The 19,300-nt window shown below is 47.7% G+C and overlaps 1 protein-coding gene across 1 annotated transcript; it reads left to right on the top strand.

Annotated features, from left to right (window-relative positions):
- The first annotated feature begins 4,790 nt into the window (after positions 1-4,790).
- RGCC (regulator of cell cycle) lies at positions 4,791-18,962 on the top strand. The gene is made up of 5 exons (XM_047720043.1): positions 4,791-5,047; positions 5,535-5,720; positions 14,930-15,037; positions 17,043-17,105; positions 18,574-18,962. The coding sequence occupies exons 1-5, from the start codon at positions 4,999-5,001 to the stop codon at positions 18,579-18,581; spliced, it is 414 nt and encodes a 137-aa protein (XP_047575999.1). The 5' UTR covers positions 4,791-4,998; the 3' UTR covers positions 18,582-18,962.
- Positions 18,963-19,300: the final 338 nt, after the last annotated feature.

Below are 19,300 nucleotides of genomic sequence, written 5' to 3'. Positions count from 1 at the left end.
TTCCTATTTCTTCTGGGTAAAGATGTAGGAGAATTGCTAGATTGCAGGGTAATACTGTATTTGACTTTTCACATGTTAATAGGTCATTCATAGAACTTTTGTCAGGTGTCCGTTCAAGTGTTTTGCCCAGGTTTTGCTTTTATGGGGCTGCTTGCCTTTTTATTATTAGTTTGTAGATGGCTTTTCTATGTTCTAAAAACAAATCCTTTGTCAAATATATGTACTGCCATATTTTCTTTCAGTCTGTGTCTTGTCTTTTTCTTTTCGTAATGGTCTCTCTGATGAACAAAAGTTTTATATTTTGATGAAGTCTGGTTTCTCAAAAGAAGGTCAAGGAGAGCCTTGTAGGGAGGTCAGAGTTTAATTTCACAGAGGAGGATTCCATAGGACCCTGAGGAGAAATGGTGAGGTGGTTAGGTAGATATTCAGAACAAATCTTCAGGAGAGAGTGGTCAATGGAATGCAGAAGAGATGCCAATTAAGATAAAGAACTAGTGGGGCGCCTGGGTGGCTCAGTGGGTTGGGCCTCTGCCTTTGGCTCAGGTCATGGTCTCAGCGTCCTGGGATCGAGCCCCACATCGGACTCTCTGCTCAGCGGGGAGCCTGCTTCTCCCTCTCCCTCTGCCTGCCTCTCTGCCTAACTGTGATCTCTCTGTCAAATAAATAAATAAAATCTTTAAAAAAAAAAAAGATAAAGAACTAGTGTTAAAAATGTGAGAAGTTGGGGCGCCTGGGTGGCTCAGTGGGTTAAAGCCTCTGCCTTCAGGTCAGGTCATGGTCTCAGGGTCCTGGGATTGACCCCCGCATTGGGCTCTCTGCTCAGCAGGGAGCATGCTTCCTTCCCTCTCTCTCTCTGCCTGCCTCTCTGCCTACTTGTGATCTCTCTGTCTGTCAAATAAATAAATAAAATCTAAAAAAAAAAAAAAAAAGTGAGAAGTCACCCTGTTTCAAAATCATAAGCTGCCTCAAGTCTTTTTCTGAAAGGAGACCACACAGGTCTCCTTCACAGAAGGACCAAGCGACCTTCTGGAAGCAGAAATTTGTGTAAATCCCATCGTGAGGCTGTATGGTTAAATTCAGGTTCAGGGCTGGTGAAACATAGGGTTCCCCACTCCTCCTCAGTAAAGGACAAGGTCACACTTGAACAGTGAGGTCACTTATCATCTTTGTCAGTATGGCCATGTGGCTGGGACCATAGGGGCCCCTGGAATAGAAAATGGAACAAGTCAAAAGCTCAATGGATTATAGGGTTAACCTTTGCCTTTTGTCTGGTTCTACAGTAGGAAACACACTGCAGTGGATTCATGTAAGCAATAAGAGGTAGGTAGGAGCATGTTAACTGAAGCATTGTTTGTGACAGAAACTGAGAACAATCCAAGTGTCCAAATGTCCATCAACTGGAGTGTCCATCAACTGGAAAGTGGCTAAATAAAGCCTTCTGTAGTCACTCAATGGAATTCAATTTGGCAGATTCAGTGAATAAACTAGATCTGTGTGTATCAGCATATGTAAAGACAATGTTGAGTGAAAACAAAACATGTTGCAGCACTAGTTATGTAAATTTTAAAACCATATAAAGTATTACTATACATTTTTTTTTTACATAAACATACACATATAGTTTCAGTACAAAAACACAAACTGGGAGGGTACTTACCAAATTCCTGGTAGTGGTTGTCTCTGGGGAGGGAGGGGGCTAGGGCTGGGAAGGAAAACCAAGGGGATCTCGACCTGGTCTGTATTGTTCTATTTCTCTTATTAAAAGTATTTGAGGGGCTCCTGGGTGGCTCAGTGGGTTAAAGCCTCTGCCTTCGGCTCAGGTCATGATCCCAGGGTCCTGGGATGGAGCCCTGCATCGGGCTCTCTGCTCAGCGGGGAACCTGCTTCCCTCTCTCTCTCTCCACCTGCCTCTCTGCCTATTTGTGATCTCTGTCTGTCAAATAAATAAATAAATAAATCTTAAAAGAAAAAAAAGAAATAAAAAATAAAAGTATTTGAAGCATATGAAAAGGTGGTCAATTTAATTACTTATTAGGAAAATGTAAATTAAAGCCAGAAGAAGAAGGAAGAGAAAGAGGAGGAGGAGGAGGGAGGAGGGGTGGGAGAGAGGAAGGTAAAGGAGGAAGTGGGGGAGAAAGAGAAGACGAAGAAGAATTGCAGTCAGGTACCAGACTCAGTCACCAGAGTGGCTAAACTTAACAAGTCTAACGATATCATATGTTGACACAAATATGGAGCAGCTGGAATGCTTATACATTGCTGGGAATGTAGATTCATTCAACCACTGTTGGCTTGAAAACAGTTTGACAGTATCTTTGAAAGCTAAGCGGGATATGTCTATCCTGAGATTCTGAAATGCCACTCCTAGGTATAAACCCAAGAGAAGTGATTTTGTGCCCCAAAAGAAATATACAAGGTTGTTCATAGTGGCTCTGTTTGTATTAGGCAATGACTAGAGATAATGAAACCCATTTTGTACTCTACTTCTAGATACATATCCTAGAGACTATCATGTACACAAGGGGACAGGCTCATTACAGAGCCACTTACCATAGCAACAGTGACAAGAGCAAAATAACAGCCCAAATGTCCACCAGCAGGAAGATGGCTTAATACTGCAGCAATAAAGATGAATCTCGAAGACATTATGTCAAGCAAAAGAAGCCAGATATAAAAGAACACGTACAGTGTGATTTTGTTAAGGAGTTTTCAAATTGGCAAAGCTCATTCCTTGTGAGAGAATTCAGAATAGGGGTTACCATTGCGGTTGCTAATGGGATGTTATTGACTAGAACATGGCATAGGGATCCTTCTGGGATGAAGTCAAAATACTGCATCTTGATCAGGTTGGTAATCACCCAGGTGTATACATAGGTAAAAATTTATCAAACTGTACATTCAAGATTTGTGTACTTTATCATATGCTAGCTTTGTCTCAAAAAATATCCAAGGCAAAAATAACGATATTAACATGTGTTAATTCTCACTGTGGATACAGAGTACTATTACCTAATTCTCTCTGTTTTCTGTATATTAAAATTTATAATCAGTAAAGAGAGAGAGCAGTAGTCCTCCATAGCCAAAGGGACACCCATCCTGGAGGAGCCTTTTGCCCAGCCATCTCCCCGATGTCTGGGTGAGTTCTTTTACAAAGGGGTAGAGATGACAACAGCCAACCAATCTCTGCTAGAAGAGACAAGGTTATCTTCTTTGTCACTCAGGAAACTGACACAGCTGCTAAAAAGTAGGGCTGTTTCTAGGCTCTTCCGAAGATCAACTTGGCTGATTCTTTGGCTGATGGGGACTCAGAGTCTTCCTGCAGGAGCCGGGCCAGCGTGTCTACCACCCTGCACCCCAGCCCCAGATAAGAAGGCAGAACTGCATTTGGAAAGCAGCTCCCTGGCCTCAGTTTCCAGATCAGACGCTGCTGAGTTAGCCCAGGGTATCATCACTGGATGCCATGCAAGTTAAAGAGCATGAGGGAGGAAAGGAGAGAAAAAAAACAATTTAAAAAGGAGGTGGGAAAAATAAGAAAAGGAAGGTAAAATGAAAGATGCCTTGTCGCTTTAAGGGCCTGGGATCTGCTCTGTCACTCGGAGCCTTTTCCCCTTGGGGGCTCCGTTCTTCACTGTACACGTGGAGGAAGGGAAAGTGTGGTGAAACCCAAAGTGGCTCCGAAACCAGGGAGACCTGCCTTTCCATCACTACCTGACTGGCAACCTATTTAATCTCCAGTGCCTCAGGTTCCTCACCTTTGAAACTAGCGATAATTCCACTTCTAAGGATTGCTGTATGGGCTGGAAATGGTGCATGACAGAACCTGACCCAGGAGGCTCTTGATAACCGCGTAAGAGGCCTCTCTTCCCTACCAAGCCAGTTTTGTGGGTCAGAGACCCTGGTAGCTTTGTCCAATAGAACTTTCTGCGATGGTGGCCGTTGAGCGCTTAATATGTGTCTGGTGAGCCTGAGGAACTTGAGTTTTTTATTGTAGTCTATTTTAGTCGCCTTACATTTACATAGCCACCTGTGGCTAGTGGCTGCCTCCTGGGGCAGTGCAGGGAGAGTTATTCTTGACCATGACTGGTGCCCAGCAAGATGGCTGGGTAGGGTTGCCCATTGGAGCAGACGCTGAAAGGCACCGGGTATGCGCTACATCTAAGCAGTAATTTCTTTCCCTGACAAAAACTCCTCCTGAATAAAGTCAGGGCTGGCGTGAAAGGCCAGGACAAGGTCAGACTCCGGGCTCTCGGATGGGAGCAATTAAGGCTTGTAACCGCGTGCACTCCCCCGCCTTCTGCCCCTCTTGTCCTCTATTTCTGTACTCGGTTTGCCCACAATCCTTAAGTCCCCTGGGGAAATGGGGTGGGGACGCGGGAGCCTCCCTCAGCGTGTGTGACACCCATCTGGGCCTCCTAGGGCTACTTTATTCTTCGCAGCAAACCCCAGAGGCTCAGCACGTCCATTTCACAGATAAGGAAACTAAGGCTGGAGGAGGTAAAGGGCACGCGGCAGGAAGCGGGGGAGTGCTCCAGCCCAGCCGTAAACTCTTTGGGGCTCCGGTGGCGACAGAGACACTTCAGCGAGGCAGGTTGTCAGGGCGCGCGGGCGAAGTGGCGAGTAAATATTTGGGTCTGTAACCCGGGCTCCGGCAACTCGCCGTCACTGCGGTTCCGCGGTTGGCGCGTGGCGAGGGCGGTGCCTGGGGGACAGGGGCGTCCCCGGCGCGGCTGCCGGGACACACCCGCCGGCCCCGCCCCGGCCCGCCTCTGCCCGCGGCTATAAGACCGCGGGGGCAGGAGGGTGGCGGCGGCGGGAGAAAGAGCGGGCGTGTGAGCAGGAAGACGCGGCAGGAGCGCGGCCAGGCGAGCCAGACCCGCGGGGCGCGAGCGCGGACAGAAGCCCGGGTAGCAGCGCAGGCCTCGGCGCGAGCGGTCGCACAGTCTCCGGGCTCAGCATCCCGCAGGACCCTCCGCCGCGCGCACGGGGCCGAGCCCGCCCATGAAGCCGCCCGCCGCGCAGAGCAGCCCCGCGGCCGCCGCTGCGGCAGGTGAGTGTGGGACCCTTAAAGCCCCGGCCCTTCGAAAGAAAGGGCGTCCCGTGGCGTCCGTCTCCATCCTCACCCGCGGGACCCTGCTCCTGGCGGGTTCGGCCGTCCTCCGGCGCCGGGCTGGGGGACCCTTGACGGGCGCATCCCCACCCAATCTTCCCACCGCCCCCGGTTCGCGCGCGCCCCCGGGGGACGCGAGTGGCGACGAGTCTCCGACCGCGCGTGGGAAGAGTCCCGCTGCGTCGATTAGCTGGGTGACCTTTGGTCGGCACCCCCACGCGGCGGAGGCTCAGTTTCCGCGTCTGTGGAATGGGCAGGGTAGTAGCACCGCTTCAGGGGCGGGTAGCAAAGATGAGCAACGGGCAGCGCCAGTGTGGCTGTCACTCGGCACGCGCGCCGTGAATGCTGGCTCTCCTCGGAATGGTGGCGGCCCCGGACGGGACGGCCGCACCGCGCCAGCACCTGAGCCCGCCCTCCCCGTCCCCAGCCCCGGCCTTGGACTCGGCGGCCGCCGGGGACCTGACGGATGCGCTGTGCGAGTTTGACGCGGTGCTGGCCGACTTCGCGTCGCCCTTCCACGAGCGCCACTTCCACTATGAGGAGCACCTGGAGCGCATGAAGCGGCGGAGCAGCGCCAGCGTGAGCGACAGCAGCGGCTTCAGCGACTCCGAGAGTAAGTGTGGCCGCAATCGGGAAAGAGCGGGAGCCCGGGGAAGTCCCTGTAAGGAGCGCTGCGGGGCTCGGGTCTCAGTTTGCCGATCTGTAGACCGAGGGATGGGGTCCAGCGGAGTGAGCCCACGGCACCGCGCGGTCCTAGGACGCCCGCAGCGGGGGCAAGACCCCGGGGGCTGTCACTCGGAGGCTCTCGGAGGGTCAGCTGGGCTACCTGCCGCCTGCAGGTGTCCGGAGGCCTGAGGGTTTTAATAAAGCAGCTTGTCCTTTCTAGCCATACGGGACTCTTGGGACCCCAGCCAGGCTTTCTTTCAGCTACCTCTCCTCCCTTCCCCTGCCTTTCTTTCTGCAGTCATTTTTTTCAGAGTGTGTGGGTCAAGTGCCACAGGAATGGGGGTGGAGGAAGATAGGGCAGGGCACAATACTGAAAAAATTTGTGACACCAGGAAATATTTCATAAGTTGCTGTTCTTGGGATTTTTGAAATAACTTCTTGCGTTTTCTTCTGGCTCTGAGCTCCCAGACTTGCTGCTGCACTGCCTGCAGTTTTGAAAGACTCTCTGGCGGTACAGAGTTCAAGTGTCCCTTTTCCTTCAGGCGGGTCCACCGCGGGGACTGCGGGCTTGCACACCTCCCCCCACCCACTCAAGCTGGAGAGGGAGCCAGAGCAGATGGGCATAGAGGTGCCTCCTGGCAACTTTTCTCATAAGCGAGACTACCCCTGGGTCTCTTTGTCTTAAACAACCTTGCAAGGAGTGAGACAGCTTTTTTCCGAGGACCAAGTGGTCTGTAAGGATTATAGATACCTGTTTCGGTCTCAAACAGCAAATTTGGTGGAAACCCTGGTGGCTCAGTTGGTTAAGGGTCTGCCTTCTGCTCAGGTCATGTATGATCTCAGGGTCCTGGAATGGAGCCCTGTGATGGCTTCTCCTTCTCCGTTTGCTGCTCCCCACTGCTTGTGCTCTTTCTCTGTCAAATAAATAAAATCTTAAAAAAAAAAATTAACCAGCAAATTTGGTGACTTTTCAGTATTAATGTGATTGTTAGTTTTCAAATTTTGGATGACTTATTATTTTTCAAAGTGAACTTTTCTGAATAATTGTTGAGACTTCATTCCCTAGACCGGTTACCAGCATGAATATCACTCCCTTTGCTGCCCTTGACTCTGGAAGTGAAAGCATGACACAGTGACCTTTCCTTGTGATTCTCTTCTTTTGAAATCTGAAGCTCTTCCTTGTTCCAGGGCAAAGACACAGTCCCAGACCTCAACATGAGCTGTCTTCCTGAAAAGGAATAAAGGCACTCATCACCGTGTCCAGGGTTTGAGTCAGAAACCTGAGGTCCCTCTTGACTTTCCTTGGCAGCCCCGCCCAAGGGTTAGATTTAATTGCAGCTTTTGAGGCGAACAGGAATGGAATAGTGTGCTGTTAATTTTCTGTTTTGTATTTCTGGACTTTATGGGTAATGACGGGATCAATTATTTTTGAATTTCAAAGGGAAATCTAAAAACTTTTGAAATTTGTCTCAATATCTGGGGCCAAACTTAAATATGTCTCCTGGGGCATGGAGCAAGTTATTCATCAAGTACCAATTCTCTCCCCCACAGGAAAGAAAGCTGGGACAGTCTGTCCAGCGCTGTGCTCTTGCAAAGAACAACTCCTTTTTAAACCACAGCTGCGTTTGGCTGGGATATGGTCTGAGCTGGCCCATCAGGGGTGATTGCAACTCCCTGGGAGTAGGATTTCAGAGTTGGTTTTCAGGGGCCTCAAAGACAAGGCACTCAGAAACACATTCTTAACGATTTGGGGGGAGACATTTGGAGTAGTCTACAGTTTCTCTTGGGGGGGGCATGCCCTTGCGTGCACGTGTGTATTTTGTTTTCTGTTTTTGTTGTTAACTGTTTTGCTGACCCTTAGTTTGGTGGCTAGAGGTGTAGTGGGGACGGTCTAAAGAAGGCTCCGATGACACTCATCTTCCTTATAAATGTGTAGTTTGTCCCCCATAAGACTGGCTAGAAATAGTGTTGGCAGAAGCAGTGTCAAATAATAATTTCTTGAGGAAGCATAATATTTGTCTCTTAACTACCACCAAAACTGAGCACAGACATTTACTTATTTGATGTGTTTACATGTTCACTGCTTTTCTGAGGAGGAGAATGAGAGAAGTAGATCCTACTGAGATTTAGGCCACCAAAAGGAGGACCTACCAGGATAATGATCATAAGAGCAGCTCACTTTTACGAAGCCTTTACTAGGATTATTATTATTATTTATTAGCTCTTACTAGTAGTGGTCCATTTGCTGTGCTTTACGTGTGTTATCTCATAGGATCTCTACCACAGTCCTAAAGACTGCTCTTGTCACCATGGATGGTTAGCTGGTCCTACTGGACCTGGGTCACGTGCCTCTTTATCAATAGTAGTTGTGTCTGAAGGTGTCTCTTCAAGGCAGTGGTCATCTGGCTGGATCAGTGGGGCCCAGGCTGAGTTTTGTCGGGACCCTGGGCAGTAGGTGGGCCTCAGTTTCTCTAGCTACGAAATTGAAAGGATGCTGTTTAGTAAGTGCTAGTGGAAACATCCATAGGCTCAACGATTTAGGAGAAAAAATTTGCTCTGTTTCATGCTTTCAGGAAAACATTAAAATGCATACACCAGGCTCTGTTATATAGATCAGATACATTTGTGCAAGTGTCTTAAATGGAAATGTTACAAATGAGCTATCAGCCAGTGGTCCTTGATTCTCACTCAGCCTCACCTAGGGCTCTATCACTCAAGAAAGGTAGCCACCTTACACAGTAGCTCAAAGCAGCAATTCTGTTTTTTGAAGAACCCTTCCTTGGGGGCGCCTGGGTGGTTCAGTTCATTAAGCATCAGCCTGATTTTAGCTCAGGTCATGATGTCAGGGTCGTGAGATTGAGCTCTGTGTGTGGACGCCATGCAGAACCTGCTTAAGATTCTCTTTCTCTTCTGTCTCCCTCTGCCCCTGCCCCCCCCCAAAAAAAAGAAAAGGAAAAAAAAGAAAAAAAGAAAAGAACCTTTCCTTTTCTTACTAAAATAAAAAAAGGGTTGCTTGCATCCAAAGAAGAAACAGACTATTCCTTCCATCCAAAGAAGCAAATTACTTAGATAGAAGAATGTACGTTTAATAAGTACTCCCTGTTCCCACTTATGGGGGATCCTTTAGAGACATGAAGAGGACCAAAATGAAAGTTGCAAGATCACGCCACATTCGGATGGCATTCAAATGGGGGTTGATTAAAACAAGCTGGTTCCTTTCCCCTAGACTTGGGTCCAACAGACACTTTGGTGGGAGCTGTCTTAATGTCAGCAGTAATAGGGCGGTGTAATTAGGAGCTCGGGCAATGTTGTTCAAACTTGATCCTTAGAGGTGCCCCAGAGGCTATAAATTTCTTGGGTTTAAACTTATTTTAAAAAATATACTGCTTTTTAGTATTTTTATTTATTTATTTTTATTTATTAAAAAAAATTTTTTTTTTAAAGATTTTATTCATTTATTTGTCAGAGAGAGAGAGGGAGAGAGAGCAAGCACAGGCAGACAGAATGGCAGGCAGAGGCAGAGGGAGAAGCAGGCTCCCTGATGAGCAAGGAGCCCGATGTGGGACTCGATCCCAGGACGCTGGGACCATGACCTGAGCCGAAGGCAGCTGCTCAACCAACTGAGCCACCCAGGCGTCCCATGCTTTTTAGTATTTTTAAAAAAATATTATTTATTTCTGTGACAGAGAAACAGTGAGAGCAGGAAGAGGAGCAGGGAGAGTGGGAGAGGGAGAAGCAGGCTTCCTGGCCAGCAGGGAGCCCAAGCAGGGAGCCTGCCGCCTGCCGCTGCCTGCCGTGGGGGTGGGGCTTGATCCCAGGACCCTGGGAGAGGGCAGACTCCTAACGACTGAGCCACCCAGGCGCTCCGATTTTTCAATATTTTCAAAACTCTAAATGCACACCATGATTCCTCAAATATGTTTAAAGAAATTTTCACTCAGGATTACCAAGTTTTAACCAATGTGTTAATTTATATTTTCATCGAATGATTTTATATGAATTTTATATTAACTTGAACTTTAGAAGGTGGTAGGAACTTCCATCTTTGCTGTGTTGGGGTTTCACACACCTTTTTCCTTTGAAGTGCGGGGGGAAGTGGAAGTATTTTGCTACTTAACAGGAAGGATCCAAAGTCTCCTGTGTATGCAAGGGCTATTGTGATATTGTAGAACCGTCTTAGGGAATGAGGAACTGGCTCCTTTAGCATGTGCAAGACCAGAACATTTGTATATCTTTGTCTGGGTGCCAGCTTGATAGCGTATTGGCAGATCCAGGATAGAAGCTCCAGAGGCTAGAATCTGAACTTGTTGAAGCCAGGAGAGAATGGAAGCTCAGGAGCCCTCAGGTGGCCCTGGCATGCTGGTAGGGGTTCCAGGTGGGGGAACGGGGCTCACTTTGGTAGAGACCTGGAGAGGTGTCAAGAGGGAAGCTGGGGCTATAGCGTTGAAGGGAGATTCACCCCCATTCCCTGTGGCAAAAGGGAAACAGGTCCAAGGCTTTCTTTTTCCCAGTTAATTACTATAGTTTGCTTGTCTTCAACGTGTGGGATTGTTCTATATTTACAGGAGCTCTGGGCAAGGTTTACCGTCTGTGGCTTTCCTTCCCTCTGGAGTAGCACATGTCGGCACTAACCCTAAATTACCTTTCTCCCCTGCCCCCACGCTCCAAAAGCTCAACTACATTTTAAACAAGCGTCTGTTTTGACAGCCGAGTTTCTAAAGCTCTTTTGGTGAGCACTAAAGTGGGCTGTTTGTATATCGAATATGCTGACATTTCTTCAGCTGGGGTCTTGGAAAACTTGGTCCCTGAGCGTGAGGTGCCTGGCTTCAGCTCGCCAAAGTTGCCTTCCCAAGGTCATTTCTAGTGGGACTTGGAGATGCTTGTGAGATGGGGCTTTAGAGCTGATTGAAGTCGATGCTGTGGAGCCTTGAAATATCTAGTCTTATCACCTACCAATGTTCCCCAAATCATCTCTGTGTGTGCCTCTCAGACCCCTGTTAATAGCAGCATCTGACACTGGGGTGGGGCGGTCACACATTAATATGCTGTCAGTGAGCAACACGTTGGTATCATTTTATCAGACTGGCTGTTGTTTTGTGAGGGATGGAGTTCCAGAGGAGTGAAATGATCAGGAAGTCAGGCTTCCCTTTTCATCGACCACAATGCCTTCCATGAGATATTCTTCGTGGAGGGTGCTTCAAAAAAGTCTGTGGAGTGAAATTTTATTGGATAAAAAGAAGCAAGGTCTAGAGGTTGGGCTCCTTCTGTGTTGATGGTTTGTTTTACGGAGTTTATCCTCGGGTGCCACCAAAGATAAGCTTCTCTTAAGAATTTTGTTACTCTTGGGATGCCTGGGTGGCTCAGTTGTTAAGCATCTCCCATGGGCTCAGGTCATGATCCCAGGGTCCTGGGATACAGCCCCGCATTGGGCTCCCGGCTCATCGGGAAGCCTGCTTTTCCCTCTTCCTCACCCCACTCCTTGTGTTCCCTCTCTCACCGTGTCTCTCTGTCAAATAAATAAATAAAATCTTTTAAAAAAGAAGAAGAAGAATTTTGTTATTCTCTGAAGAGGAGGAGGAAGCCGGGCCGTAGTCTTGATGGTTACTGTTCTCTCTGGTAACCTCTCCTCTCCTGAACATGTGATCCTCCATTTTGCTGGGAACTTTAGAATAAAATCACGAACACCATAGGAATCCTACCTGGAATGCCTAGTTATCATTCCCCTGCGTGAAGAAGAAACTGAAACTCAGACGTGAAGTGATTTGCACAGGGCCTCTCAGCTGTCATGGCCTCCCATCCCAGCTGTCTCTACTGTGGCAGCTTCTGCTGGGTTTCTTAGCAGCTTTGGGCTTCTTGAAGTTGCTGTTTTTGTGAATGACGTGCGTACAGTATTACCACAGGGTGGAACTAAACTGTGGGCAGGTTTGGCTCAAGGAAGCTGGGGGTCATTTCCTGTTGATGGTTGAATATTTTGGAGCCTGGAATCAGGTCTGGCTCAGATTGTGCCCTGAAACTCATGGAAAGAGAGAGGAATCAAGGTGTGGCAATGTTGTGTGAGCCTGTGGCTGGGGGGGGGGGGGGGGGGGTTGGGAGGTGTAAGGGGAGAGGGGGAGTGGGGAAGTGAGCACATGCTGTGTTGACATGCCTCTGTGTGTGTGTGTGTGTGTGTGTGTGTGTGTATTTATATATAGATATGGGAACCTAGTATTTTTTTCTCCCTCATTGGGGGAATAGCTTGAGTTCATTAGCAATAAGAGGAATTTCTGATTATTTTAAGTTTGGTTTGCAACCAACTTTATTAGGCAAGTAACAGCCACTTTGTCTATATATTTTCTAAGTTTGAGGAAAATATTTGGCTCAAAAAGGCATTTTCACACCGGACTTTAAAAGGCCAAGAGGTCCACTGTGGCGAGGTCCTGGTACTATGACTCATTCTCTACAGAGTCTCAAAATCACCTGAGTGACCCAGAATTTTTCCTGAATCCTCACTGGATTCTTTTTTCCCCTACCATTTTGCAATGGCCTTTTCCATGTTGAGATCATTCCTTCCCCAAAAACTCAATGACACGGGTCTACTTGCAGTGAGGAAAAACAAATTGTGTGTGTGTGTGTGTGTGTCTGTCTCCCCCTCCCTCACCCCCATTTCCTCCCAAGAATGAGTATATGTGGCTGGAAAATTGTTGAGTTGGAGCAGAAAAGAGGTGAAGTCCAAAGTCAGGGCAAGGGCGGGTGGTGCAGGGTGGGGTGGAGTGAGGTGTGGTGAAAGTGGCTCTCAAAGACCAGCTGCTTCTGGGAGATAGAGACCAGGGGTGTGGCCACTGAAGTCTGGGCCCCAAGTCTCTGGGCTGGGCCTCTGGGCCAGGGATGGGGGCGATGCTCTCTGTGTCCCTCAGAACCACAGATTACGTGCCAGATGCCTCATATTCCTTCTTCTGGCTCAGGGGTCTGGGCATGAGGCTGGGCTCCCCAGGGCCCTCTGTCGTTTTCCTGACCCTATGTCTTAATGTCATCTTTTCCCTACAAGTTTCTCAGGTTCTACTTGTGGTTCCCTTCCCTGTTGCGGGGTGGCACACAGTAATGCTCTGCTGTTGGTCAGACATAACCACTTTCTTGTATGTAAGGGAAAGCCTTTCCCTTGAGAAAATCCAGACTGCTCTAGAGCTGGGCTATAGGCCTCCCCAGTTGAGTTCCATGGAGTGCAAGTGTTCTGAGAAATATTAAGGCACTGCCATGAAAAATGCACCTTGTAGTTCAATTTGAGAAGTAAGGATAAGCTGGTTTGTCATGAGACCTCTTAGGGACGTTAAAGTGGGAGGACACAGTAGGAATCTCCAGGGGTGCTCAGTGTTTCTTAGACTTAGTTGATCACACGGCTCTTCTTTCCAAAGGACCAATGTTCTGAGGAATATATTTTTGGGGAAATAATAAGTGTGAGATTTGGTATTTTGGATCTCAGTAGGTGTTCCTCATCAAGCCCTGAAAAGTGACTATGGTCCTTTTAGGTAATGTGGGCTGGACCTCTGAAGGGAGAAAAATTGGGAAGGTTGGGCATTTTCGGAAGAGTGGACAAGATGAGTGTGTAGGTCGGAAAGACAGATGGTGCTGGGACCACCGGGTCAGAGGAGGCTGGGGAGAAAGGGAGCCGGGTGTAGTGCCTTCTCTCACCTGAGGAGCCTTCCCCGGGCTCATCTCTGCTACAACCATGGCTTGCTCTGTGTTTGGTTTTAACCAGGAAGGTTGTTACTTTGTGACCCCAGAGGCCACATCCTGCTTCCGTTCGTTGGCTGCTCTGCCTTTGAGCCCTTCGAGTGGGTGCAGCTCAGCCACCATCTCCCTTCTCATGTCACAGCCACACGGCTGGGCTGGCCGTGGGTTCGTTTCCCCCTTCTTGGCAGGGCCTAGAGAAGCAGACTCTCAGAACTTAAGAGCTGGAAGGGACTGGAAGTGTTAGGAAGCCTTCCCATTTTCTTAGTGGCTAAGCTGAGACTCAGAGATACTGTCTTGCTCAAGGGCAAGTCCCGAAGTAGCTGAGTGGGTTCCCTTGACTCCCAGCACAACCCTGCTTCTGGGACCTTGCCTTGCTCTTGCTCTGGTCTTTGGGGGTCTGACAACAGAGGGAGCTACCAAATCACTCGAAGTGTCTATAATTGACAATCTCTAGAAGAACTATTTATTTCTGACCCTCTAGCTTCTCTCAGAGTGTAGGTTCTCAGGAGAACCATGGCAGAGACTCTTAAACAGGCAGGGAGGTTTATTATTATTATTATTTAAACATTTCTTCAAAAGATTTATTTATTTATTTGAGAGAGAGGGGGGAAGAGGAGAGGGGCAGAAGAAGAGGGAGAGAAAATCTCAAGCAGGTTACCCGCTGAGCATGGAGCCGGCCCAGGGGCTGGATCTCACAGTTGTGAGATCATGACCTGAGCGGAAATCAAGAATCAGACTCTTTTTTTTTTTTTTAAAGATTTTTATTTATTTATTTGACAGAGAGAGATCACAAGTAGACGGAGAGGCAGGCAGAGAGAGAGAGAGGGAAGCAGGCTCACTGCTGAGCAGAGAGCCCGATGCGGGACTCGATCCCAGGACCCTGAGACCATGACCTGAGCCGAAGGCAGCGGCCCAACCCACTGAGCCACCCAGGTGCCCCAAGAATCAGACTCCTAACCGACTGAGCCACCCGGGCACTCCCAGGAGGGAGGATTATTAGCTAGTGGGATCCAACCTTGTATTTGTATTGTAGGAAATTCAGAGGGCAGAAGGAACCTTTTTTAGGAAAGATGATCCATTAGGTCTAAAATCCCAACCCTGCTGCCCCACCCCCCCACCCCGTCAGCCAAGCATTGGCTGGATTGTCAGACACCTGGGCAGTGGGCTCTTATGTGTTGCAAAGGAGGCTGGTCCGGTCTTGATAATCCTGTCCCACTCTCCATTCTTCAAGGAGGCAAGGCCCTTGGTGTGCATGAAATTCACACACATTCACACACACACACACACAAGCACACTCCCGTCTCAAATCATTTTGGGAGCATAAATACAAAATCTGGAAATCAGCTTGTTTACTTTACCACTTCGCTCTTTTTGGAGAGGAGCTCTTGGTTACCAATAGACTGTGGCCTGAAAACCACCTTGAATGAGTTATGTTTTCTTTCCTGAAAGGTGCAGATTCGCTCTATAGGAACAGCTTCAGCTTCAGTGATGAAAAACTGAATTCTCCAACAGACTCCGCTCCGGCTCTGCTCTCCCCAGCTGGCAGTCCTCGGAAAGGTAAGCTGGTTAGCTGCGGTGTGAGTGTTTTAGCTTCTTACTGCCTTCCCCTCCTTCAGTCTTCTCCTCTCCTCCCCCTTAGCCCTGATTAATCTTCCCCAAATGTGCGAAACAAATAGAACTAACATCTTCCTATGGGGACGGTGTGAAGGGCAGTTCATTCTTTCTCAGGATTCTGATCAGTGTGAAAATGAATCAGATAAATGGAAGAAACCAAATTTGCAGGGAGAGAGAAAACCTGTATTCTCCATACTCTGCTTTCTCTCTCACGTGGTGTGATCAAGACTGCCAAATGACAGAGCTCTCTCCCCGACTGGTTGGTTCTAGAATTGAAAACTTAGCAGCAGTTGGGGATTGTAGAAAGTGGGTTTCTTTCCATTGGCATTAACTAGTTGACCAACGCTTTCAGATTACTAATTTAACAAGTCAGTGGGGTCATCCTGATGATCTGACATGATTTAAAATAGCAGGCCCTAGCCCGGCTCTCCTGTGATATTAATAGACCTAAAAAAGTTTTTTAAGATGCATGAGCAGTTTCTTATTTTTTGGCCTTGTCAAGTGTCTCCAGCTAGAGAGCTGAATGTTCTGTTATATTGGACAAGTGCCCTTTTGAAAACAAAAGGAGTTTTTTTCCTCAAGAAACATTATACTTACTGAAAATAGTTGCAGAATGCTATAAAAATGGAGCAGAGTTAAAAAAAGAAATATGAAGATCCTATTAATGTTCTAACTCTTGGCATTAAGGAGGAATTTCCCTCTTTTTCAAAAGAATGATTTTTAAATTCTCCTCTCAACAGAGCAGTGTTAGCATCAGCCCCTGGGGACTCAGCAATTGTCCAGCTCCCTGAGGGTAAAACAGAGCTATTGAATTCAGAACGAGGTAGCAGTCTAGGAAGTGGCTTCAGCCTGCCCAGATTGCTACCTGATCCTCTGGAGATAGGAATTAAAGAGAGAGAGAAAGCTCTAGTGGCGGATTGACTTTAAAAGCTAAGAACAACGAGCTGTTTGTAGCCAGCAAGGGTTAATTAATAAAGCTCTCCAGGAATGCATTTTGGAGAAGGCATAAATAATGAGCTCTACAGGAAAGCCTATATATCTCAGGATCCAGAGGGAACCAAAGCAAGATAAGAACCTGTTGCCTTGTGCGGCCACCTGGATGGGACCAGGCTGTCCTGAACCTGGAAGCCTCCGGGCGCCTTCCCCACACCATTTTGACAAAGCTCGGTGGCTTTCCTTTCCGTTCCTACTGGAGGGACTCCGAGGGCTGCACCGTGGCCCTGGGGTGGCAGCAGGAACAAGAATGGGGCAGAGGTGAGGCGGAGCAGGAATACTGACTCGGGGTGTCTGCTCTGCACAGTGCCATGCTTACCAAGTATTTTTTGACAGATTAACCCTACATAGTCAAAAAATCAAAACTTTTTTTTAGAAAACTCTTTTTTTTAAGATCTTTAAATTTTTTTTATTTATTTGAGAGAGAGAGAGAGAGAGAGTGCAAGTGGGTGGAAGGGGCAGAGAGAGAGAGAGGGAAAACCAGACTCCCGCTAAGCAGGGAGCCTGATGTGGGACTCGATATCAGGACCTTGGGATCACGACCTGAGCGGATGGCAGATGCTTAACCGACTGAGCCACCCAGGTGCCCCCAAATCAGAACTTTTTGCCTTCCCCCGCAGCCCCTCAGTCCCCCTGCCCTTTTAAGGCAGTGAAGGGAGATTCTCCTTCCAGGTTGTTGGGGTGGGGGGCTGATGAACTGAAAAACTGTGGCGTGAGGGCTGATGAACTGAAAAACACAAGAGGGAGACATTTTGGCGGATCTTCAGAGTCAGCGTCTCAGTTGACTGTACGTAAACGTGGAGCAGACACTGGGCACTGAGGGTTGGTACAGGACGCTTGAAAATCAGGTCTCTGTAGATGCAGGGAGGCGAAACGGGCCACATAACCCTGGGAACCGAGGGCGCCATGAGCTGTTGTTGATAATGGAAACTGAAGGTCGACTCTTGTTTTTCAGCCAAACTAGGAGACACGAAAGAGCTAGAAGACTTTATTGCTGATCTGGACAGAACATTAGCAAGTGAGTACATGCCTGGTATTAAAAAAAAAAAAAATCAAACGGAAAACCAACCACCGGTGCTGATAAAGTGCCATAATATTTACCAGCTTGCCTTGGGGGCAGGAAGTTACATCATCGGGCAGGCTTCTTTAGGTTCTGAAACCGAAGAACTCTGGTGGCTCAGAAAGAAGTTCTGAGGATAAGCCTGCGTTCATGTGGATCTTGGCCCTTTCCAAACGCTGAGAACAGGCTACCGGCAAACAATGACATTTTGTTTGAGAAATGCAGAGTAGGGGTGAGAGGAAGATGGGAGCTTTACCACCACGAGAGCCTGGCAGGCTTTTCAGGGGAGAAATGAGCCGACTGACTACAAAAGCAATGTGCTAACACAGACAAGTGGTTCCATCCCACGGGCCGGGGAGGTCCTCTCAGGTTAGATCCAGGAGCTTGGGGAGGTCTGACTTCTAGAGAGTTGGGTCGCAAAGGAAAGAATTGGCCCAGGAAGACCCCGTAACCAAAGGCCCACGCCAACTGGTGAAAGACTTAAGTACACACTACCTTGTTTCCCATTTGGCAGTTACAGTAATGGTACCCCTTTTGTGTGATTGAAAATGTGGGGAACTGAAGGTAGCAGACCGTAACTACAACGGGTGCAGAAGATGGAGCGCTCAGAATTAATCTATCCACTCAGTTTTAAAAAGAAAGGATCGCAAGAGCCAGAAGGATCAGCTAGAGCTTCTGGGATAAAAATTTGACCAGCTGTACTCTTGGCAGGCCTTAGGCAGTCACAGAGCAGAAGAATTTTGTCCCAGCCTCTTAATTTTTCAATCAAAGTGTTGATTTTCCCTAAGAAATATTTTTTGCTGTACTCTGCTAAATGGCCAGGTCAAACCTGAAAAATTAGATCCAAAGTTTGTTAATTAAAAATGACTCTGTTTGGGGCACCTGGGTGGCTCAGTGGGTTAAAACCTCTGCCTTCGGCTCAGGTCACAATCCCAGGGTCCTGGGATCGAGCCCCGCATCAGGCTCTCTGCTTTGCGGATAGCCTGCTTCCCTCTCTCTCTCTCTCTGCCTGCCTCTCTACCTACTTGTGATCTCTGTCTGTCAAATAAATAAATAAAATCTTAAAAAAAAAAAAAATGACTCTGTTTCTGACACCGAGACCTAACTGTGGGTTGGAAAGTCCTGGTGTTTTTCCTATTCATTGGAGAATTTTATGGCTCATTCTCTTCCATGCCATACCATCCAGCCCACATCAGAAGACAGGCCTGTTTTGACAGAGATTATGGTAATTACAGTGCAGTTCAGGTGAGACCCAGGTAACAAGCCTGCCTACTTCATGGAAACTGCAGCCGGCTGCCCAGTTGTACCAGTTAATCCGACATACCACACGTGGTGCCTTTATGCCTGTCTGTGGTGGTGTGATCTGGTTAAGCATAGGAATCAGAAACCTTTGTGAGGGGATAACTTATTTCTTCCCTCTTTACAGGCATGTGAAACCAGGAGAAGTTCTGGGTCCTTCCATCATAAGGAGAAGCTTTGGAAAACTCAGGACCTGGTAAAATCAGCGACGGAATTTGCCGCCAGAGCAGAGATGAGCGCTCACCTACCCCCGGGCTGTGCTCCGGCTTGTCCTAACACCAGCCTTTAAGATCATCTCTGGGCAATTTAGACAGTGACACTGACTTGGTTTACCAGCTTGCAGCGTATTAGAACGGATGATCCATGCTAATATTCTGTTTTCTCTCGGAACTTAGCTTTCCTGTAATTTAAAGTGCTTTTATGAACATATTTGTAATTAATTATATATAGTTGGAAACAGTCATATGCTTTTCCCAGTATAATATATTTTTGTATGCAAATAAAATTTGAACTAGAGTTTGTATTTTTGTAAACTTTTATTTCTTTCAGTATATTCCCATTTAAAAAATATTCTGGTGGGAATAACACACCTCTTGATGTCAAACAAGGGCCTTGGGTGCTACCAGGTTGCTCTAGACAATAGGCTGGGGAACTTAGGGATCACTTTGGAGCTCCTTCAGTACTCCAGAGGGAAATGCTGGCACATGATTTGTGGGAAATATTAATTTGAGGATTGGGGTTTTTTTTTTATTGAGGCATAGTTGACATACAATGTTACATTAGTTCCAGGTATCCAACGTAGTGATCTGACAATTCTATGCATTACTGGACACTCATGGTGATAAGTCTGTCAC

The sequence above is a fragment of the Lutra lutra genome, chromosome 3 (genome assembly GCF_902655055.1).
Source record: "Lutra lutra chromosome 3, mLutLut1.2, whole genome shotgun sequence".
Taxonomy (NCBI): Eukaryota; Metazoa; Chordata; class Mammalia; order Carnivora; family Mustelidae; genus Lutra; species Lutra lutra.
Note: the sequence above shows the minus strand (reverse complement) of the source record. Positions and strands in the feature narration are given on the sequence as shown.

Coding starts and splice junctions, on each gene's coding strand:
- RGCC (XM_047720043.1), top strand. CDS start 4,999: ATGAAGCCGCCCGCCGCGCAGAGCAGCCCCGCGGCCGCCGCTGCGGCA. Junction 5,721..14,929: donor CGGCTTCAGCGACTCCGAGA/GTAAGTGTGGCC, acceptor CTTTCCTGAAAG/GTGCAGATTCGCTCTATAGG. Junction 15,038..17,042: donor AGCTGGCAGTCCTCGGAAAG/GTAAGCTGGTTA, acceptor CTTGTTTTTCAG/CCAAACTAGGAGACACGAAA.